Consider the following 24,176-nt stretch of genomic DNA (forward strand, 5'->3'; position numbering starts at 1 on the left):
TTCTAAAGTGGAGGTGCTGCCAGAGGGAGATTCTGCCTCTCTTTTCTAGAGGTTGCTCTCACTTGTCCCCATCCCACCCCCCCAGGAAAATGTGCAAGTCATGCAAATGCAGTCAGGAGGACCACTGCCTGAGCTCGGACCTGGAAGACGATCGGAAAATTGGCCGCTTGCTGATGGACTCCAAGTATTCCACCCTCACGGCACGAGTGAAAGGCGGGGACGGCATCCGGATTTACAAGAGGAACCGAATGATCATGACCAACCCCATTGCCACCGGGAAAGATCCCACCTTTGACACCATCACCTATGAGTGGGCTCCCCCTGGAGTCACCCAGAAACTGGTAAGAGAGCTTCCTGCAACCAAGTGGTTGTTTCCCTACCCTTGTAAATAGGAGCCATGCCATAGGTTCCTGGATGTCAAAGACAAGGTAAGAAGAGGGCAAGTTTGTAAAAATGGTAGGAAAATAGCTATGATTTCAAACCTGCTCCTGCCTCACTCTGTGATCTTGAAGTAAAAACTGTCTGGGCCTCAGTTTTCCTCATCCATAGAATGGGTAGAGGTGTTCACGTGAATTCTAAGGGGCCCTTCCAGCTCTAGTACAGGGTTGCTCATGGTTCCCTTTAGGTTCCCCACTTCTGAACAGAGGATGTTTTATTGTTCAGAACTCTCAGAGTGCTCATGTTCATCCATAAGTTCCTCATTTTCCCTCAAAGTGGCCTGGGATGTGCCCTTTGCAAGTCTTCGGGAGAGCACAGGAACACTTCTCTCTTCTCCCTAACTCCTGGGTTTAAAAGAGAGAAGTAAATTGGCTTTACACAACCCTAAGGAAGAGGCACCCAGAGAAGGACAAGACCCAGAGAGAGCAGGTGACTTGCACAAGGTCACCCCGTGGCTGCCCACTAAAAGGATCCAAGAAAAGCCCCCATGCACAGGCCTCACCCCAGACCACTAAATCGGAAGCTCCAGATTGCAGGATCAGAATGATCAGACACGAGTATTTAAACGAAGCCCCAGGTAATACCCCATGTGGGCCCCCTTCAAGACCCAGAGCAGCAGACCAGCGCCCCTCAAATTTCCACAAGTGTATAAACCGTCTGGAGAGCTCACAGAAACACATCGAGGAGGCTCAGGGCCGCTCTGAGAATCTGCAGTCCCGCCAAGCTCCCAGGTCATGCCGATGCTGCTGGCTCCCAGAGCACACCTGGAGTAGCAAGGACACATGATTTCTACAGGTTAGTGAGATTAAAAAACCCTACAGCGTTAGAAATGCAAGCCTGGCGTTGAACTCCATCTCTCCGGGGAGAAAAGGAGAGCCTTTCGAGACCCGTGTGTCCTTGTCCCTGCAGGCTTCCCCCACAGCTCCTGCTACGCCCCCTCACTGAGTACTTTGCATGGCAATGACCTTCCACCTTCCTGCCCTGGACCACTCTACGGCAGGCCTGGGCTCTCTAGGCTCTTGCCTTCCTCAGGGACTTTGCACATGCTGTTCCCTTGAAACATCCTTTCCCGGCTCTTCGTATGGCTGGCTCCTCCTGCCAGTCATATCTCAGACAGGCCGTCCCTCACCACCCAATCTGTGGAAGATGCCACCCATCCCCCTACTACATTTCCTCTCTCTCCCAGTTCTCCATTGTTTCTTTAGAAGCTCTTATTTCGAGCTCTCATTGTCTCACGCCTGTCTGTGCTCCGTCATCACCTCTCCCCCACACTGGAGTGAAGCAAGGCCCACGAGGGCACGCGCACGCCTGTCCCGTGTACCGTCCCGCCCCTCGCCTTATGCTGCACAGGGCACGCAGCAGGCTTGAGGCGTATTTGTGCCACGTCGCCTCCCAGCCAGGGACACTGCACGTGTGGTCTGTGGACTGGCACTGCTCCACAAAAGCCTTGTGACTGGTCCACAATCAGAAGCCCAGAAATTGAGAATAAATGTTGGGAAAATTTTGTGGCACTTGACATCCAAGTGTGTGATGGCTGAGCAGAGCTCCTGCGTGGTCAGCCTCACGTGGAAATCCCATGTGGCCTGAGCTACATTCTCATCACATGCACTGAGCCCACAGATCATCCTGCAATCTGTGGAAAAAACACCAAACAAACCTTGATCCCTCACCATAGAAGGTTCAAGCAGCACAGTGCTAAGCTGGAGTTTAAAAGAGGGAAAAAATCCCTTCTAGATAAAATGAAGAGAGGCAAAGTTTTTTTGGTTTTTTTTTTTAAGCTTTGCTTTTTGAGAAGCATATTTTAAAAGAACACTTCAGCCTGCATGAGCTCAGCCACCCTGTGAGGTGAGGGTTAGTTTACATGTGAGGAAACACAGAATGCTGAACCGGACTTTGACAGCTCCAGTGGGTAGGCAGGGGCAGGTCGGGGGCCACGGAGGGTGCCACGGAATAGCAGCAGTGCCGGGTGGTTCCGAACGCGGGTCTGCCCTCCAGCACCCGGGCCTGGGTGAGCCATCAGTGGGTCTCCAAGATGTCAGTGGAAACTAAAGTAAGCAGCTCATAAAAGAGCCAGCTGTGGGCGTCAGGAACTGACTGGTGAAAACCCCAAACGCTTCAGCCCCAGACTAATCAGAGGAAGGCATCGTCGGGCCGTGATTAATGCCGGCTCATAAAACCACATGGGATAAAGGCCCCTCTGTCTGCCCGGCGTCTGGCCTGCCCGAGCAAATCGCATTGCTGAGATTGGACGACTTTCTTCCCACTCACCCTTCCGACTTTTTTTTTTTAATTACCAAGTGATCGGAACTGATTATATTTTGGAAATGGGACCAAACCTTGCTCTCTGTCACCCTTCCCAACCAGAATAAAAGCCAGAGAAATGCTTCAAAGACTAAAGTCTTCAAAGACTAAAGTCACAATAAACCTAATTGCTAGTATGTACTGAGTACTTACTATGATCCAGGCACTACGCTAAGAGCTACACATGCACAGTCGCATCTGATTTTCCAACACTGTTAGGGCTGTACTATTATTACCCTCATCTACAGAAGAAGAAACTGAGGCTCAGAGAGGTGAATGGGTCTTTGAAAGCTAGCCGGGAATTTGGGGGGAGGCAAGACGGAGAAGATGAAGGGAACCAGCATCCATGGAGTGTTTGTATATGAAGGATATCAACACCTCACCGCTCCCTGTGCGCAGGGTGCATTACTGCCCCCATTTGACGGGAGGGCAAACAGAAGCTGGTGAGGCGCGCATGCAGGGCTGGCATCCACTCATACCCCACCCTCTGCTCCCTTACCCAGGGCAGTCAGAGCACTGTCTCCCACTGAGCCCTCATTGGGCCTCAGAATCCTACTCAACACAGCACTCCAGGCTGCCATGATTGACCAGGATTAACATGTAACGTGAAGCCCATTTGCTCTCTTTGTCTGACAGCTGGAGAAGAATCAGAAAGCGCAGAATCAGGACTGGGTTTTCTGATTCCAGGGTCTGTGTGTGTCCCACTGCCCAACCCTGGGAAAAGAGCATCTTTCTCCTCCACTTTTCTCTCTGCTCTTTTGATTTCTCTCCTGAAAAAGCCTGGTTCCAGGAACCTCTTCACCCAGTATGGCTGTGCCAGACAGCCAAGCACCAAATGATTCAGAAAGTTTCTCACGAAAAACTTAAAACCTAATCCAATCTTTCCAACTGATCCTAGAAAAGGCATCTTGCTAAAGGTTTTGGGAACATGACCTTAGCTTCATGGAGAAATACCTGAGAGATTCTCTTACAGGCTCTGAGCAGCACCGGCAGCTGACTCTGACCCGGCCTCTCTCCCCATCTTCCCCGACCCGAGACCATGCCAACGGACAGTGATTGTCTGAGGGCCGCCTTGAGGTGGGTTCTGAGACCCTCATCAGGGTTGATTAGCAATGTCTGCCATCAGTGTGTGGCTAGGGAGTGTGGGAGGGGTCTCAGGCCAGCCAGGCAAGGCCAGCCATCAGGAAACACATGCCTGTGGTAGCCGGATGCTGGGGCCTTGCCAATGCAAAGGCAGAGAGCCGGTACCCAGCTGGGGCTTTGAGGACGCTGTGAGTGCAGACGCAACCTCGACCACAGGGCTGCCTTATAAAGTCGAGCAGGGAGGGGTGCAGGCCCTAGAAGACCAGAGCCACACACAGATCCAGGGACTACAGCATCCTGGCACCAGGCAATGCTTCCACAGCCCCCTCACCCTGAAATGATGACAAAAGGAAACTCCCCCAGAGATTGGGGGACATTTTTTTTTCTCTTTGCAAATCACCCAACTTGTAGACAGTCAGTATAGAAGAAGTTGAGACCCAAGCTGCTGAGTTCAAAGCTGTCTCTGCCGCATACTAGCTGTGTGACCTTCGGGAGGTTACTTAACTTCTCTGTGCCTCAGCTTCCCGAGGGATACTATTAGCACCTTCCTCCTAGGGGTGTGGTGAGAATTAAATGGGTTAACATAGGTCAGGCACTTAGAAGAAGGCCTGGAACGCGGTAAGCAGCACGTAGGCATTAGCTGTCCCTACCATTGCTCATACCACTCCGCTGGGGGAAGGAAGCAGCCTTCCTAGAAGAGGCTGCTCTCCCCTCAGCCGAATCCTCTGTGCCACTGGGGCTGCTTCAGCACTCGGAGTAAGTGAGATATCGGCCAGGTCTGGATGCCCATTCTGGCAGCATGAGCAAAGCTCTTGTTTCCACTTCTGCAAAATCCTTCCTGAGATTCTAGGAGCCGGGCAGGCCCCAGGCAAGATATAGGAAGGGCTGACGGGGGTATTTCCCCTGCCCCGCCCCTGCTGCATCTCCCCAGGGTCCTGTGCCCTACCGTACCCTCATCCATCTCCCCAGGGCCCTGTGCCCCACCCCAGCCTGCTGTCTGTTGGGCTGCTGCTTCCTGTCCTCTGTTGGTCCCATCCTTTCCCCCACCCACTGCCCTCGGATGTCCTACTTCAGACTCCCCCAGGAGGACCTATACAAGCACTCACTTCCAGGCCCCTGCAGGCTCCTAGATCAGAGCGGGCCTGGGAAGCTTTCCCACAAGGTCGCCAAGTGAGTCCTATGCACCCCAAAGTTTGAGACAAGGGTCTTCAGATCTACCCATCTGGCCTGTTCTCGTTGGAGGCCACCTGCAGTTTCACACTGATCAAGAGAAAAGCCACGGTCTTCCCAAGACACAGCAGGAATCAGCCCCTGCCAGACGTGTCGTCAGCTGGGGGACTCCCCGGGGCTTCTGGTTCTTCTGAGTGCTGGGTGAAGGGCCTGGGACTCTGTGGCCAGCAGCCTACCTTGGCCCCTTTTCGGGGCTGCGGGCTCGGCTGAGTGACACTGCACCCTCTTACTTGTGAGGAAGATCAAGTGAGGTCGCCACTGACTTCTCACAATGGCCCAGACCCTAACGATCATGCTTTCTACCCTGAACTTTGCAGATGAAGAAACGGAGGCCCAGAGAGGCTGGTGCTTTCTTGATCTTACACAGAGAGCAGCACCAGCAGGGCTGGAGCTAGAAACCCAAATGTCCCGGCACCCCAGGATTCTGTGCACCACCCAGGCCATTTCCTGTGTCTAGAAGGTGTATATGCTCTATATAGAAGGTGTCCTGAGAGTATGAGGGGCTGTGCCCACAGGGCCGGGAGGTCTCAGCCGGGTCCCCCGGGATCTAGGGCTGAGCCGCCGAGGGTGGGGCACTCACAGCCACCCCTCAACTGCATTCCCACACCTGCCTCTCCCTGTTCTAAAAAGGCTCTTATCCGGAATTCATTTATTATGAAATTCAGCAAACCAGGCTCTGGACTAGCACCCCCCCACCCACAGGTCCTCATCCCCCGTTCCCTACAGACAGGCCGCAGCTGGGACTGTCCATTATGAATCGCATTTTCCATGTTGGTTAACACAACTCCAGTGTGAGTCCAGCCTCAAGGACGAGATATGGGGCAGGCAGATTCTAAGAGGGTAACTATGGCAGCAGCCATGGGGGAATGGGAATCAGGCCGTGTGGTGGGCGAGTCAGGTACGGGTCAGGGTCAGGGTCGGGCACAGTGGTGGAGAACAGTAGTCAAGGACAAACAACTGGCCTTTCACACTTTCTCATGCTGTGTGGCCTTGACCTTTATCTTCCCCTAATCTCCCTGTCCCTGGGACCCACCCAAGTGTAAGATTTCTGCTCATTTAAAAAAAGCAAGCAAGCAAACCAACAAAAGGCCACTGGACAGTTATCCATGGACATATTAATATTCAGATGGTGTACCATCTATGCCAGCCTTGTTGGTGTGGAAATGTTATTAACCTGAGACCTTGTCGATTCTACTATTAGAAGGTGCCTTCGCATATTTTTAAATTAATAAGCTATGAAATACCTTCTGCCTATAGTGATTTAATTATACTCTGCCAAGAAAAGCAATTTTAAACTAGATCGACTTTTTTTTTTTTAAATGAGAAGTATTGCCATGAGGTAAATGAGGTAAAAACATTCAGTTTTGAAGGAAACAAAATCCTGTTGCAAAGCCAGCAAATCTAAAACGAACGTCTACTGAAATGACCCGATTCTCATCAAGAATGTGAATCTGTGAATGTGACTCAGGGGAGAGTGGAAGCTTACTTAGGCCTCTTTCCAGTGTTCCCCAAATTCACCCCGTCTCTTCCTTGAGAATAATCCTTGGGTTCTGCAGAGACCTGAGGAAGCCCAGGTCTTGCCAGGGCTCAGACCTCTGCCTGGTGCTTGGGAATCACGGTGCTGGGTCTCCTCTTCCCCAGGGCCTGCAGTACATGGAGCTCATCCCCAAGGAGAAGCAGCCGGTGACGGGCACCGAGGGCGCCTACTACCGCCGGCGTCAGCTCCTGCGTCAGCTCCCCATCTACGACCAGGACCCCTCTCGCTGCCGCGGACTCTCGGAGAACGAGCTGAAAGTGATGGAGGAGTTTGTGAAGCAGTATAAGAGCGAGGCCCTGGGTGTGGGCGAAGTGGCCCTCCCCGGGCAGGGCGGCTTGCCCAAGGAGGAGGGGAAGCTGCAGGAGAAGGCCGAGGGCGCAGAGACGGCCGCCCCGACTGCCAACGGCAGCATCAGCGACCCGTCCAAGGAACACGTAAGTCTCCCCCATCCATCCATCCATCGGGTCCGGCTGAAGCCACCCAGGCCAGGGCTGCAGGGTCAGGGCCCCAGCTCCGGGCTGTGTTCCCTCATTCCCGCCTTCATTCGTGGTCATGGTCCAGGAGAGGTCACGGACAAGCAAACCGTCGCAGTGCGGAGAAAGGGCATCGATCCTTGCTTGGGGGTGAGGGTAGGCTTGGGGGAGGAGGTGAGGCCCACGCTGGCCTTGGAAGAATAACTAAGAGCGCCTCAGGCCTTCAGGCTCTTCGGGGAAGACCTGTGTTGCCTTAAAGAGGCGATCATGTGCAAAAAAAAGGTGAAAGTCTCAGAGAGCACAGCACAGAGGACTGAATGAAGTCCCAGGTGGCTAAAAGTGTGGTACCAGGGGGCAGGGGGGCCCAAGGCTGGCGAAGTCAGCAGGGGCACACTTCCCGAAGGGTCATGCCCTCCGTCCATCCATCACTCGGCTCCGCCGAGCCCCAGGAAATCAAACAAGCAGAAAACACTGTCCCCGTATTGGGATGCTATCGATTTAGGACTTTACTCCAAGGGCCGTAGGGAGAGGTGGCAAGCTTGAGATTGGGGCCACGTGGGGCTGTTTGCTAACTTTCATGGGCCCCCAACCCCTATCAGCCAAGAGGCTTCATGCTTCCATGTGACATTTGGAGATAAAAGTCCCAATATACAGGGTCCTCAAGCAAACCAGCTGCCTTGCTGGGAACAGGCTAGCCGTCACCCACGTGAGCCAGACACCCCAGGGAAATGCCAGCCCGAACCATGCTGTCAGTACCTCCAGAAGGGGCCGGGTCTTTCTTCTCTGTAGTGACTCACCCTTGTTATCCAAAACCTGCGTCCTGCATCTCCCAACCCCGCCCCGTAGGCACGTTCATTTGGGATTGCCATCCAATGCAAAGAACAAAAAGACAAAGAGACAAAAGAATAAAATTGATTTTCACTCACAAATTGGTGGTCTTGAAAAGACCCATTTCTCAGGAAGAATTCACATGCCAGGAACTTCTGAAAACATTAGACCCAGTTACCATGTTTCATAAACTAGCCTCGTCCCCAGCCCTGCCTTCTATCCACCCTCCGGCAGCCATAGGTCTTTAACACATTAGTACTGTGTAATTCCAAGCTGGAACGCAACGTCTTTAAGTCTGTGACATTTCCCAGTTGCCATTCCAAAGAGAGAAATGCTGATCTGAGAACGTATTTTATCCTGGACTCAGCCTACAGGTTTGGACAGCGTGGAAGTGGGGCAGGGGCGGCCTGAGATCCCAGGGCCTTGGCAACAGTCAACTTTAGGAAATGTCTGTGACACTTTGGAAGCATTTAAACAAGACCAGGCAGTAAAGAGGGAATCCGAAGGAAGCCGATATTGGTGGGTTGGGCTGGCTGGGAAGACAGACTTTTCCTTCCTGACCCTAACCCCAATCTTAATTAGATAACGAATGATGTCATTAATAGACTCACATCCGTCACCCCCTCTCAATGCTGAGGTCCTGTCTTGTCCATCTCTGTATCTGCAGCAGGAGCCATCAATACAATATAGAGAGTAGGTGCTTGATAAATATGTGATCCATGAATGACTGAACAAGGGACTGAATGAATGAATGTTCAACCTAGCGTCCGGTCTCAGTTGCAGCACGCAGTATCCTTCGTTGTGGCGTGCAGGCTTCTCTTTAGTTGTGGCGCGTGGGCTCTGTAGTTGCGGCACACAGGCTTTCTAGTTGTGGTGCGCAGGCTCAGTAGTTGTGGCACACAGGCTTAGTTACCCCGCAGCATGTGGGATCTTAGTTCCCCAACCAGGGATCAAACCGGCGTCCCCTGCATTGCAAGACGGATTCTCAACCACTGGACCACCGGGGAAGTCCCATGTTCGAACTAAATTGATCCTCAAAAGATGGGGACCACTTGGGTGGCCGTTTTGCCTGAAAGGACGATGAGCTTTCAAGTTCACATGCCTTAAGCACCTGCTGTGTGCCACGTGCTATGCTCAGTACTACCAGGTCTTGGATTAATTCGAACTGTTACCTGGTAGGTGGATTTCACCAGCCCCATTTTACAGGTGAGCAGTCAGAGATTCAGAGAAGAACGGTGGTTTGTCGGAGGCCCCATCGTTTCTAAGGGGCAGAAGCTGGATCATCATATGCTTTCTACTGCGTGATGCTGACTTATAAAACCCTGCTTGTTATCTGCATTTAACTCCCTGTTTATCTCCTTGAAGCCGGGGAGCAAATTCTATTAAGGTAGCTAAGCAGCCTGCCAGGCCATAGATGGCTTGTCCCCGGCAGCCCTGCTGTCGGGCCTGGCTGTGGGCTCGCTGCCTGAGCTGCTCTGCTGTACCCCAGGGGGCGGCATATCAAGGGGACATGGGTGCTGGCTGTCCTGTGTGCTGGGCTCCTCTTGTTCTCATAAAAGGGCAGGTAGGACAGTCACCACAGACAAGCATCAGGCACGAAGCCTGACGTTTGCTCCCCTGACGAGGGCCACGAACTTTGCTAGAAGCAGTCAGGGCATTCAACTTGAGAACCCAGGTACGGGGAGGAAGCATAGGACTGACACCCCAAATCAAACAGTGATTTATGAAAGAAAAGGCGGCAAAAAGAAGGACGTGAAATGTATTACACTGGAGCTTCGATGGTAACATATCACACTTTATCATCCTAAGGGAGACGTTATTCCAGTTGTTAGCAGCTACCATTCAGTGGGCTTTCTCTGGACTGAGGACAGCGCTGAGCTGGAGAGTATCTGATGTAAAGCTCCCAACAGCCCAAGGGAGGCTATGGGATTTGAACCAACTGTCAGCCCCCAAACCCCTCTTTCCTGTTTCCCAAAGCTTATTCCTAGAAAGCTCATGGCCATGAAGCTATAAACGGGCCATGTGGCCATGTAAAGGGGACATCAGACTAAACAAAACGAAATGGGTTTCTTTAGGGCTGGACTTCTCAGAGCCTGTTCTCAAACTAAAGTCACCTGGAAGCTGGCTAAAATCCAGAGGCCTGGGTCCCACCCCAGACTTGTTGGTGCAGGTGGAGGCTGAGAATCTGAATTTCTAACGAGTCTCCAGGTTGATGCCAATGCTGGGGGCCACACTTTGAGAACCACTGCTAAAGAGGGTTAAAAATGACCTTACATTTAAGCTCAGCCAAAATGATACTGCCGATCTGGTATACAGGGAGGGTCCAAGAGATGCTAACAGGGGCATTTTCTAGACTTAAGTGGCGCCCTGGCTTAGGGTGTCCGGCTTTGAGAAGACTGCACAGCACTCTTGAATTCCTTGAACTCTCCACGGGGAGTGGTGGACATACAGACACAGAACATAGCCCACTGCTCTATACCCGCCCCGAATGCCCCATCCTAGAGCGCACTACACTCTACACTTGGCAGCCGGAGGCCACGAGCCCCGCTTTCTCTGAGCTGCCGGTAGCCTACACCCCACGGCGGTTCTCCCAGGAGCTCGCTCGGCTGTCCTGCTGCTGGGCGGCCTGTTACAGTCGTGCCCTTCCTCGGAGACCTGGGCTGCCAAGTCCTCCCCACAACCCCAGGCCCCTCCACCAGACTGTCCAGACCAGAGGAGCATTATCGCCAAAAGGCTGTTCCAAGTCGCCTGTGTAGAATCCCCACCCACGGGCTGAGTGCTGGGTGAAGCCGGAGGGCGGTGGGCCAGCTGGGTGACGGGAGCAGCGCCCTCTGAGCCGACCCATCCTCATGGCCGGGGCTCTTCACTTACTCGGATCTGAGTAAGGCCCTCCGCCAGGCCTTCCCACGGGCCCCGTGACAGGACGGGCAACCTGAAATCAGCCGTGGCACGTCTGGGAATGAACCCCAAAGCTGCGGCCGCCCATGCCGACCTCAGGGCAGGTCCCTGAAAGTGTCATCCTGACCCTGAGCTCAGGAGAGGCAATGGCATGGCAAATGCCCTGGGAGTCATCCCTCTTCATGAGGAAACGCCACGGCACAAAAATCCCAGATACTAACCAACCGCTGTCACTCCCGAAGCAGGCCCTTTAAATCAGTGAGGCCAAGTAAAAAAACCCAATATTTAGCCTTCTCTTCCCGACTTGCCCCTCTGTGTGTGCGTGGAGCGGCGAGGGTGGTGGGGAATTGTTACTTCATGGCAGGCTCGTTCATCTCTTTGAATCCTCCGAACGACCAGCAAGACAGCTTGGGGTTGTTATGCCCATTTCACAGACGTGGAGCCTGAGGCACAGAGAGGTTAACTGGTTTGCCGGTGAGGTTCCAGCCCAGGTCCTTCCGCGTCACCTGCCCTGCGGGGTCCCAGCGGGGTGGGGACAAAGCAAGGGCACGTGCATTTATGTTTGCTGGGGTGGGTGGCAGTGTGCAGAGTCACTCCCAGCCCAGCCTGGTGAAGAACTTGAGGGCCTCTTGTCTGCGAGCCAAGAACAAGGGAAGGACGTGCCTGCCCCACCCCAGTCCCACCCACCATGGGTTCTCGGGGGTCTTGGGGGCTTCGAAGCGTTCCGTGGCCGTGGAGCTGCCCACCCCAGCAGCCCAGACCATTCCACAGCAGCACGGCGGGGCCCCATATCTGCTTTCCAGGCCCCCGATCCCGACCTCTCCCACCTGGATGGATCCTACGGACACTGGACCTCAATGCTCGGACGGTGAACAAGCTCTACCAGACCATCTCCCTGCGTTTAGAAAGTTTACTGGATATTTTCTCCGAAATTAAATATACCAATTTCCTGAGCATGGTCATCCTGCCCAGGAATTTCCGCCCTTCCCTACACCCCAAACTTGTAACCAAAGAAAGAGGAAAGGAAGCCAGGACATAGCATTTAATGTCATCTCCGCCCTTTCGTAGTTTTCATCCCTGCCCGGGAGACCCCAGCTCCTGCCTCATGGACCAGGCCGTGGCCCCAGAGGAAGTGATTGAAAGGAGAACAGACTGAAAGAAGTGAAGACATTGCTGGAAGTCGTAAAGATGTGTTAATTTGGTCCCAAATTACAGTGTAACCTCCCTGCCCCCTTTCCCCACAAGAATGCACAAAGGAGGGACCGGAGGTGTGGGTCCCCTCCCTCCCACGAGGTGGGCCTCTCGGATGGAAACTTAACAGCCGCTGGCGGCTCAGCCCGACTCCAGCCCCGACAAGGGACATACTTGTGGGCAAGGGACTTCCAAAGCTTGGTCCGAGCAGATGTTTGGCTTGTGGGCTGGCAGGCTGGTTTTCCTGCCAGCCCCTCTCTGCGAATTTGAAACCACCGTGCGCCCCCAGGCCTGCGAGCCCTGCCTGAGCTGGAGGACAGAGGATGAAAGGAAGCCCCCCCCAAACTGCCATGGTTACCAGGCTTCTCAGCATCTGCCTGCCACCTTGTTCACAGGGGAGATATTTTAATGACATTAAAGGAGATTTTATTTTCCACGGAAAATTCCTTTTATCCTGCTTTCCATACTATAAATACTTTGCCGTGTTGCCTCGTAAGGCTTCACTACTATCTTTTTTTTTCCCCCCCAAAGTGGGCTGCGTAATAGTCCATTGACTAAAACAGGGGTTGGCAAACTTTTCCTATAAAGGGCAGATTGTGAATATTTCAGGCTTTACGAGCCACGAGGTCTCAGTCATACCCACTGGCCTCTGTCCTTGTGGCACTGACGCAGCCAAAGACAATATCTCAACAGATGACCAGGGCTGTGTCCCAATAAAACTTTATTTGCAAAACCAGGCAGCAGGCTGGATCTGGCCCCAGGGCTGTACTTTGCTGACCCTGGAACTAGAAGAACCATAAAAATTGTTTTTCACTGTTTATGAATGACCTGGGCTTTGTTCAATTTTATTATGCTACTGGAGGTTACTTGGTGACGCTGATGATTCTGATGATAGTGTCATCTGCCATTCGTTGACGACCTACATGGTGCCAGGCAGCACGCCAGAGGCTTTACACGGTTGTTTCATTCAATCCCAAGAACTACCCGGCAAGATATATCACCCCCCTCTCTAGGCGTCTAGCTGGTGAGCCGTGAAGCCAGAACTGGAACTCAGGCCTGCCTCGCCTCAAACCCCGCACAGACTCCACAGGACGGCAGCTCCCGCTCCCAGAGCCCCCGTGTGGCCCAGACACCTTGCGAGCCCTCTGCAACAGAGATGACCACACGTAAGCCTTGTCCCTACTCAGCAGCATCCCGTTGTAGGGATACACTTGTCAAAGCCGGATTCGGGAACACCCCAGGCTGACGTTCTCTCTTCCAAGTGTCGCATTTGGGAAGCCTTCCTGGCCCCATCCTCCCCCTTCACCAGATAACCAGTGAGGGAGATGCGGTTAGAAACGCCTGACATTCTGCCTCGCTTGGGAGAGAGCCCCCTCCTCAAGGACCTGCCCCTAGAAGATGCGGGAGACAAAGCACTGGTGGGCCCACAGCACTGACCACACGTGCAAAGCACTTCCCACGATCAGGGCCCACCTTGTGTCACAGATGCGGAAACTGAGGCTCGGAGATGCCCCCAGATGAAGCTACGGCGGGACCTCATGCAAAGGCCGGGACCCTAACGGCAGCGCCTGCGGCCACCCACCTATTCTGCACCATCAGGAACCTCTCCGGAAGTTGCCCGTGTGGGGCAAGAGAACGCAAGAGGCTAAAGATGCCAGCCGTGACAGTGGGCCAGAAAAGAGGGGAAAATGCCCCCAAAAAACTGCCGATAGACGAGGCTGCAAAGCAAAGATGGTGAATAATCGCCATAAGAGGAAATGGAGAGATGCTGTTTATAAATAAATTGTTGAGTATCTGTGTTGGAAAGAACCCAGTGCCTGAATTCAAGGCCCTTGAGTCAATATTTACTGTATTGTAATGGGGAGCTTTTCACAAGGCAATCTGGGTTTAGACTGGGGAGGCCTTTGGATAAGGGCCTTCCAGAAAAGAACCACATGATTGGAACAGAACTGCTGGCAACCGCGGCCGACAGATTACGGCTGGTTTACAGGGCTCTCCATATCTGCAGATCCGTCCCTGAAGGCCAGCGCGGCTCATCCCTGGAGACACCTCTTTGGCCGTGGAACCCGGGGCCACTGTCCTGAATCTGCTGCTTCCTGAAACACTCTGTGTCTTAGTTACTGCCATTTCAGAAGCCTGAATAACTCTGCATGTCCACGTGTGCTGCTCCTGTTACCTGGGGCCGCACAGCAAACCACCCTGAGATGCAGCGGCTTAGAACACCTGTTCCAAGATGTCTGTTTTTCTCACAGATCAGCAATCTGGGCAGGGCTCAGTGGGAGAGCTTGTCTCTGTCCTTGACCTCTGGCCTTGATGCTTGGAAGACAGATACGGCTAGGGCTGGACCAGCAGGGGCCCCGGCCTCTCCCTCTATCTCTGTGTTTTCTCCGTGTGGCTGCCCTAGGATGCGGGCCTCAGGACGCCCAAGAAAGAGCCAGTGGAAGCTGTGTTGCCTTCATGACCTACCTCAGGGATCTACAGCATCCCTTCCACCACATTCTGTTCTACAGAAGCGAGTTACTAAGGCAGGACCATATGCAAAGAAAAGGAATACGGGTATTGGTTGGAGGAGGGTCCAAGAAGTTGCCAGCATCATTTCCACACCTCACGGCAGAGGGAACCCCAGCCCTGCAGGGTCTGAGCTTTGCAGGCAGCTGAATCTAGAATGCTCCTCAGCTTTCTCAGTGCAAGTGTTTACAGAAGCCCAAAGTACAGAATATACAAACTCTTTCATTTAGACACTTGTGATGAACAATCTCTCACCATTTGAACAACAGGGCAAGACAAAACTTCAGTGGCACCAGGAGAAACATCATATGTGTTCTACCTATGAAAGGTCTGTGCTACAGCTCCTTCCCCCGGAGGCACCACAGTCTGCAAACTAGGTTACGTGGCAAAGGCTGGACAGATTCCCATGAGAAGGCTTTAGTTTTAGACAGTTGGGAGTCTGAATGAGAACCCACTGACATGCTAATGATCAATGGTCTTCTCTGTGCGTTTTAGCCTAGTTCCAAAGGCCTTCTACTCGACCAAAAGTGGCTCCTCCAGAGGGGAAGTCGCCTGGGAATGACCACATTGGGCTTTCTTCAAAATAGTCTAGAATTTAAGCGTCCCAGGAATTCAAATTGGCTTTTGCTGTAATGGAACCTAATTGGTCATGTCATTTTTGCTGAGTTTTTATATAGGTCATGTTCAAACACTCTATGACAGTGGGTCTTGAAGTGCGGTCCCCTGACCATACCAGCATCCCCTGGGAATCTGAAAATTCCCCTGCGCCCTCCCAGACCTACTAATCAGACACTCGGGGTGGGGAAGTGCAACACTCTGTTTGAGCAGCCCTCTAGGGATGCTGGGGCAGACTCGAGGCTGAGCACGCTGTCTTGGAGGGGGTGGGATGGGAGAAGGAAAAGAGCAGGCCCACCAAGGCGGGCACTGATTGTAGCTGAGTCTGGGCTAGTGACAGAAGATGAAACTCACATGACTTGATTCTCTGGCCTTGCACAGAGGGAAAGAACAGAGGTGGAAAAACCCAGAGCTCGTGGGTGGGAGGAATGACCTCTTGCCAATCTACGTGCTCATGGTGCTACCGAAAGGAAGCCAGGCCTCCAAACCAGAAGCAGATCCTGCCTTCGACGTCTTTGTCATCTTAGGAAATGGATTTAGCTCCTCAACTTTCTGTAAGGAGGGCTTCGTAGGGATAACAGGAGATTTTCGCTAATTATTACTGAACCCTTGTAAAGTTCACTAATTCTATTATCTCATTTAATCCATGCAGCAGACCTGTGATGTTCTGAGTATTACCTGACAGGTGAAAAAACGAAGGTGCAGAGAGGTTGGGTAACTTGCCCAAGGTCACACAGCTAGCCCCCGTCTCAACCATCCACTGCAATTTAGAAACTGTAAACCTCCCTTCCAAGGATGGTAGGAGAATACGTTTGTGCAGAGAAAGGCAGGACCCGGATCACAGGACCCCAGGCAGGCTGGGCAGTCTGACTCTTGGTTGACAGGCTGCCCCTAGTGGCTGAGGGGCCACCAGCTGACAGAGCCAAGACACTGTCAGATCTCTTATCCTTTGAGACCACAGGGAAGGGGGCACGGAAAATAGCTCAGAGGCCAGAAGAAGAAATTGGTTCCTGATGCATGTTGACAGGACTCATTACTCTGACAGCATGTTTTCATAAAATGTCAATGACACTGTTTGCTTAAAAAAGGACTGGCTACTGGTGGTAACAGGGTGCACAGCCAGGGATGCTGGGGGACAACGAGGGAAGAGACACTCCCCAGAGAGGCTCCTGACAAAGCCCATTCAGACAGTGCTCCCAGAGTTACCTGCTCCCAGTGCAAACCACACGCCAGCACTCCAGAACCAGCACTGGCTTCCCATCACCTCCAAAGTGAAGTCCCAACCCCCAGTTCAGAGTCACCCGGGATCACCCACAAACTGCTTCCTGACCTCACATCCCTCTAGTTCCTTCTGAGGGTCGCAGGCGCCTGCTGGTACCCACCAGACACATCCAGGTGCATTTATATCCCTCCCTTTCCCCACTTCTGTGTTAGGCACATCTGGAAACTTGGAGTCAGGCGCCCCACTGATGTACCCTGGTGATAATCGACCAGGTGTGGTGGATGGACAGTATACCCCTTCTGTGTGGGAGGAAAGGGGCCCGAAATTTCATTCTGTGAAATTTAGAAAGACCAACAGACAGAAAATGCACTTGCTTCTCAAACAGCCCTCACCAGACAGTTTACACTTCTGGAGACGTGACAGTCAATGAACGCGGATCCATCACCCATTTTTGGTTTGTTTTGTTTGTTTGTTTTTAATTTTTTTGCCACACTGTGAGGCTTGCGGCATCTTGGTTCCCCCACCAGGGGTCGAACCCGTGCCCCCTGGTATGGAAGCGTGGAGTCCTAACCACTGGACCACCAGGGAATTCCCCATCACCTATTTTTGGTTCAGACCCTCTGATGAGTTCCAGGTGAGCTGGGGCTCAGTCACATGCAGAAGGACAGGGTTTCACTTTGGTGAAGGACTCACACCCGTCATTCTCATGGGCATAACTGAAACCAAAAATCCAGCACGTTCTAAGGAACATCATCATCAGGCAGCCAGGAGCAATTAACCAGACACACTCCTCACCTGAACACGAGCTCAGCCACGACCGCGCTTAGGGACCACACTCAGTACGTGGACATATTTTGTCATTTTGTTTTCTTTCCCCAATTTCCACCATTTTAATTTTTATTTCCTCTTCATATACAAAAGTATATGAAGTATGCAGTTAAAGTATGTAAAGAATTCTAAGTGTTTAGGCTCTGAATATATCCCTATTCATCTTTACGTAGCAAAACAATAAATATATCTATTTGGGCTGACACATAATTTGTGCTTAGTAAGACAGAGTGTTCATCTCAAGCCAGGGGTCAGCAAACATTTTCTGTAGAGGGCCAGGTGATCTATCTCTCAGGTGTTGTGGACCAAGAGCGGGAGTTGATGATATCACGTAGGTACTTTACGTAACAAGAGAGAAAATAAATATCCACAATTTTTTTTTGAAATTCAAAATACAGTAGTATAATTAAGACAGGTCTTTGTAATACAGGCCGAATTAGCTAGCTCAGGCTGCCATAACAGAATATTGCAGGCCAGGTGGCTTAAACAACAGAAATATTTTTTTTCCCCAGTTCTGGAGACTAGAAGTCCAAGATCAAGGTGCTGGCAGGGTTGGGTTCTGGTGAGACCCCTCTTTCTAGCTTGCAGAGGGCCACCTTCTCACTGTATCCTCACATGGCCTCCCCTCTGTGTACACCCAGAAAGAGAAAGAGACAGCCATCCATCTCTGGTCTCTCTTCTTATAAGGACACCAGTCCTATTTGATTAGGGCCCCACCCTAATGACCTCATTGAAACTCAGTTAACTCCTTAAAGGCCCCATCTCCAAATACAGTCACATTGGGGGTCAGGGCTTCAACATGTTAACAGGGGGAGGGGCACCATTCAGTCCAAAACCCCGGTCTACTATGAGAAAAATGGAATTCTTTTTTGGGAGAAAACATTTCACTAAATTAGAGTTCAAATGTAAAACCCATTCGACGCTGATGGGTCCTACAAGAACAGGCAGAGGCTGGGTTTGGCCGTAGTGTGCTGACTCTGATGGAAAGGCCGCACGATGGAGCAGAAAGAACCCTGGCTTTGGGGTCAGGCTTGGCCTGTGTTCGAATCCCAGCTTTGCCTCTTGTCAGCTATTGCTACTCAGCAATCACTGAATCTCTGTGAACCTGGGTTTGGCCATGTCTGGGGGGAAATATAGGTCTCCTTAAAAGGGAGATAAGGGCTTCCCTGGTGGCGCAGTGGTTGAGAGTCCGCCTGCCGATGCAGGGGACACGGGTTCGTGCCCCGGTCCGGGAAGATCCCACATGCCGCGGAGCGGCTGGGCCCGTGAGCCACGGCTGCTGAGCCTGCGCGTCCGGAGCCTGTGCTCCGCAACGGGAGAGGCCACAACAGTGAGAGGCCCGCGTACCGCAAGGAGAAAAAAAAAAGGGGGGGGGGGGAGATAAGTCTACAAGGGAAAGTAACTCTCTCGGGTTTCCGTAAGGGTGTCAGTCAGGAGGGAACATCTGAGTTGGACATACAACTGCCCCAGGGAGATGACAGCCAGCATCATCCTCATCATCAGAGTTCTGAGGAGGAGGTGAGAACTCCAAAACGACTGGAAAGATTTTACAGATCGAGGCTGTCATCTGCACAGGACGTGATGAGAACGGTCGTTCGGCTCTGTGGTCTTCCTCCCAGTGCAGTCATGATAACATCAGGCAAATCCCAACTGAGGGCCAGTCTCCCAAATATCTGACTGGTCCTCCTCCAAGGTTATTAAAAACAAGGAACATCTGAGAAACTGTCACAGCCCAGAGGAGCCTAAGGAGACATGATCGCTAACTGTAATGTGGGATCCTGGATCCAATCCTACAAGAGGAAAGGGACAGTAGGTAGAATCTAAGCACATCTGGATAAAGTTTGGGCTTTAGTTACTAATAACATATCAATACTGGTTAATTGGTTGTGACAAGTACACCATATTAATGTAAGTGCTAAGAACACAGGAAAGCGGGTGCGGGGTATACGAGAATTCTCTGTACGATCTCCACAATTTTTCTGTAAGTCGAAAACCGTTCTCAAATTTTAAGTTTATTAAAAATTAATCCTGCATAGGTAAAAGATTCATTCAAAGTGCAAGGTGGACCAGTGGGTTTTAATGTAAATGGCATGAAAGGTTGGTTGATATGGTTTCAGACTCCACATCAACTAACTTTTGAGAAAGTAACACTTATCTAATTTTGATGTAATAGCAAAGAAAAATACTCCACAGTTATCTAGAAAGGCTATTTAAAATGCCTGCCTCCCTTTTTCAATTTCTAATCAGTGTAAGGTCAGATTTTTTTCATGTATTTCAAAGAAAACCACATAATGCAAAAGATGAAAAGCTAAAACACTTATAAGAATCGAGAAATCCTCTACTGAGCCAGTCATTAGAGATTTGCAAAAATGTAAACAATGCCACACTCTTACTCAATTTTTCTGTTTTGGAAAATATAGTTATTTTTAATTACAAATATTTATGTTCACATGCTGTTGGTTTACTATTTTTTAATGAATTAATAGTTAGTTAATTTTTTTCCTCAGTAATTTCTTGTATGGTAAATATCAATAGCTATTACCCACATGAAAAAAACTCTTTGGGCTTCTCAAAAATTTTTAAGAGTCTAAAGGGTGTTGAGAACAAAAAGTGTGAGAATGACTGTGCTAAACAAATACTGGGCTGGCCAAAAAGTGCATTCAGGTTTTTCCATAAGATCTTACAGAAAAAGCCAAATGAACTTTATGGCCAACCCGATACTTTAAGAGTCCTCGCAACTATCTACTAGGTAGGCAGTATTATTATTATCCCACTTTGCAGATGAGAAAACTGAGGAACAGAGAGGTATAGTAACTTGCTCAAGGTCACCCAGGAAGTAAAGAGACTGGAGTTGAAACTCGAATCCAGGTCACGATGCACTCCTGACTACCTTGTGTCCTGGGGGTCCTCCCCCACCCTTCCAGGTCTGTGAGCTCTGCAAGGGTGTGGCCCCCGCCGACAGCCCTGTGGTCTACTCGGACAGGGCAGGCTACAGCAAGCAGTGGCATCCTGCCTGCTTCGTGTGCACCAAGTGCTCCGAGCCGCTGGTAGACCTCATCTACTTCTGGAAGGATGGGGCGCCCTGGTGTGGCCGTCATTACTGCGAGAGCCTGCGGCCCCGGTGCTCCGGCTGTGACGAGGTGAGGACCAGTGGGGTGGGCACCCCCAGACTGCAGGAGGGGACCCAGAGGCCCGGGGGAGTGTGGCTTCAGGATGATGTGATCCACAGATAAGAAAACTGAGGCTCAGATCCCCCTTCACACTCTCAGCCTCTGTTTTCCCATCTGCAAAATGGGGCAGAAATTAGTTCCCACCCCCGGGCCTGTTGGGATGGGTCAGACACAGAGGACCTGTCAAGTCTCATCCTTGACACAAGGCTTGGCACTAAGTAAGGGCCCAGAAGAACATTATGGGGTGCCGCCAGGAGGTAGACGGCCCACATTCAAACTTGGCTCTGCATCTGTGAGGCATGTGGGTCCCTAACTCCTGTGCCTCAGTTTTATAACTTACCAAATGGGAGGGTAACAGTGCCCATCCCATGGAATTGCTGTGAGGATAAATGAGATCATGCCTGAAAATGCTTGGCACGGGGCCCGAGTAACTAAGAAGTGGAAGCTGCTGTGAGTCTTAGGATAATGTAATACAAGATGATACAATAAAATCATGTAGCATTAACATAACACAATCCGACAGTTAGGAGATGCTGTGAAAGGGGTTCAGCTCTCCAACATGGGTTTAGACTAGAGAAACTCTAAGGTGTGTGAATAGCGACAGTAATGGCTATGACAATAATAACTACTGCCTGCATGCCTCTGGTGACGAGAAACTCACTACCTTCATCTCTGGCACATACGAGGGTTAGAAATGTCTTCCTCACTTTAAGCCAATATCTACCTCCTCCCACCTTTCACGTGTTGGTCTCCGTGTGAAGTTAAGACCCTGTAATCCTCCTACCTCATAACTGAGTGAGCAAGGATGTTACAGAAGGATAAGGGCTGTCAGCAGGCCTGGTCCCACCCACCTCATTTCTGTGAGGACAGCAGTATGCTCGCAGTAACAACACCTCGTCCTAATGTGCTACAGACGTTGTATGTGATGTACCATTTACATCTCACAACAGTCTTTCAGGGAGAGAGAATCATTGTCTCCGTTTGACATTTGAGAAAAGTGCAGCTCGGAGAGGTCAGTGATAATCACAAAGCATTGACTTTGTCTCTGTTACCATTCCGAGTACTCCATCTGTAGCAACACATGCAGCGCTCGTAAAACCCCATGGGATGGGTAGTATTTATATCCCCATCCTACAGATGTGGAAACTGAGGCACGGGGAGGTTGAGTAATTTGCCCAAAGTCATGCAGCTGGTATTTAAGTGAAAACACATACCTGGTCCCTGTGTGACCCCAAAATCAGAAAGCACATTTAACCAGTATGCTGTTCTGCTCTCTGGTTCCTCACCAGATTGTACAGATGTTCCAAAGTGTTACTTTATTCCAAGCCCAAGTGACTCTGGGTGTTCTTGCTCTTGAAGACTGGCCATTGGTCGCTCAGCTACCGTTAGGCCATCTTCACTGGGGTATGTAATTCCGTCTCTGAGCACAACTGGGCTTTGGATTTGGCCCAGACAGCATCATAGATGCCAGATACGTAAAACCTGTCAGTAGTGGAGGATTTTTTTTTTTTTTTGATCCCAGAAGCTAAGACGCAACCATGACCTTCGCCAAACACTGTACTTACTGTCTTAGATTTATGTCAGATTTCTCCAGTGAGGCACTGAAAGGTCCAAACAAGAATGGGGGACGAGGGACCACCATCTTACGGCTTGTCTCCCATGCCGTGTCTACTAGGGACAAAACCTGAGCTGTACGATTCTTCCGCTCCCCTCCCCAGATAATCTTCTCAGAGGACTACCAGCGCGTGGAAGACCTGGCCTGGCACCGAAAGCACTTTGTCTGCGAGGGCTGCGAGCAGCAGCTGGGTGGCCGGGCGTACATCATCACCAAGGGTCAGCTTCTGTGCCCAACGTGCAGCAAGTCCAAACGCTCCTGAAGGGCCGTCCACCCACGGCTGGAATCCACAGGATCCCACCGAGAAGTAGAACCAAGCATGCCAAGGCCATCCTAAGGGCCTGGCGAGACAGCCAACAAGCAACAAAAACAGTGATCTTTTTTCAGTGGATATATATATATATATATATATATATATATATATACACACACATATTCTAGATCGGGTGGGGAGGGGTCCTTGAGGGTCAATAGTTTCAAAGCCGGAGACGTTCTGAGAAGTCTTAGGACGCAGTTATTTTGTTTTTGCTGCTGTTGTTGTTTCCCAGCTACCAATGAACACATCCTGCCCGGGCTCTCTAGGAGGAGTTTCCCAGAATGCAACTCTGAGTGATCAAATCACAGAGCTGGCGGATGTGCGTGCTTTCTCGTGAACCTGGGGGCTCCTCCAGGAGCAGCCTGGGATCCCAATGCTCGTTTGTTGCCTCCCTTTCAAATGGAATTTGAATTTTAAATAAAAAAATGCTGGCATGATAAATATATCAATAAAAGTTTTACGAAGTTCGCACAGGCCCTGATCTCATTATTTACACCTGGCGGTCATTTCACGGCATCGGTTTTGCCCCAAGATCCTGAGTGCGGGTGCTAGCGGAAGGCACTGGAGATGCAGGTGTGCCTCTTCATTAGTTGTGTCTCATCAGACTCCTTTGGGGACTGAAGGTCCTCGGGGCAGAACTCCCATCCCCCCAGTTCTGGGTACCCCGAGAGCACTGATGGAAACGAGCGTGTCGTGTTTCATGGGACACCTAAAAGCAGCCTCTTGAAAACTGGGGAGCATCAACTCAGGTGTTCTCCAAGCCCCAGCAGGTGACGAGTGAGCCCCTCTGGGTGTAAGGCCAGGCAGGGGACTCAAAGCAGCCAAACGCGGCCACCTAAGCTCAACCAATGGGTGCCACATGGGACACGGTGACCAGTGCAGGCCAACCTGAAGAAATACAGATTTTATGAGAAATCTCTCCCTTTTCAAACGTTGCCAGTGGAACACTGAATGAGCCGAACGGAATAGCTCTGTGGGTGAGACTGTCTCTCTTTTACGGCCTCTCTGTGCATTTACAGTCTCCAAATTCATTTCCTCCCCACAATTTCAGAAAAAAATGACCTTTCTTTTTCTACTGCGAATATAAAGGTGAAAAAGACCTGAGGCTTAGGAGCTCACAGTCTCATCATTTTTTTTTGGCGTTACGCGGGCCTCTCACTGTTGTGGCCTCTCCCGTTGCGGAGCACAGGCTCCAGACGCGCAGGCCCAGTGGCCATGGCTCACGGGCCCAGCCGCTCCGCGGCATGTGGGATCTTCCCGGACCGGGGCACGAACCCGTGTTCCCTGCATTGGCAGGCGGACTCTCAACCACTGCGCCACCAGGGAAGCCCTTTCCTTTTTTTTAAGTCACGCCACGAGTTCCCCGACCAGGGATCAAACCCGCGCCCTCTGCATTGGAAGTGCGGAGTCTTAACCGCTGGACCGCCAGGGAAGTCCTGGCCTCTCTTTCTTAAACTGCCCATCTATTGCCCAGTTTCTTTACTTTCACCACCCGAATTGTGCTCGCATTACCTCGTCTACAATACCTCCGTTCATGGGCTTTGCAAGCTGGACGAAAGCTATTTCCCTATCCTTCGCAGGTGGTTTTCTGCTTCCAGCTCATCTCTCCAGCCCCCGTGTTTCTCTGCCACGTCCACCTTCTCAAAGAGGAGCTTTCGGACCCATCCTTCCAGGATCCCTGTAGCCCCTCAACTTAACAAGCAAGTCCTCACCCTGACAAGTGAGGCCCTCCAACACTTGGCTTAACTGTCCTTCTGGTCTTAAAACCCTTTCTTGCTCTAGATTTCGATTTCCCTATTTCACTTAAACATTCAGAAACTCCTTTTGATCAAGACCCTCTCCCCTGCCACCACCGCCCTGGTCTGTGCTGGGTCCTTGAAGACCAATTCCTTCTACAGAAATTCTATCTGTCCTAGAAGGAGC

General features: G+C 51.3%; 1 protein-coding gene across 1 annotated transcript in view; it reads left to right on the forward strand.

Annotated features, from left to right (window-relative positions):
* LMCD1 (LIM and cysteine rich domains 1) overlaps positions 1-22,724 on the forward strand; it is a 57,852-nt gene extending 35,128 nt beyond the window's left edge. The window contains exons 3-6 of the mRNA XM_060111258.1: positions 86-341; positions 6,694-7,023; positions 20,077-20,292; positions 22,041-22,724. Coding sequence (XP_059967241.1) covers positions 86-341; positions 6,694-7,023; positions 20,077-20,292; positions 22,041-22,199 — 961 coding nt within the window. The 3' untranslated portion in view covers positions 22,200-22,724. The remainder of the gene's footprint in view (positions 1-85; positions 342-6,693; positions 7,024-20,076; positions 20,293-22,040) is intronic.
* The last annotated feature ends 1,452 nt before the right edge of the window (positions 22,725-24,176 follow it).

This window comes from Mesoplodon densirostris, chromosome 10 (assembly GCF_025265405.1).
Source record: "Mesoplodon densirostris isolate mMesDen1 chromosome 10, mMesDen1 primary haplotype, whole genome shotgun sequence".
Taxonomy (NCBI): Eukaryota; Metazoa; Chordata; class Mammalia; order Artiodactyla; family Ziphiidae; genus Mesoplodon; species Mesoplodon densirostris.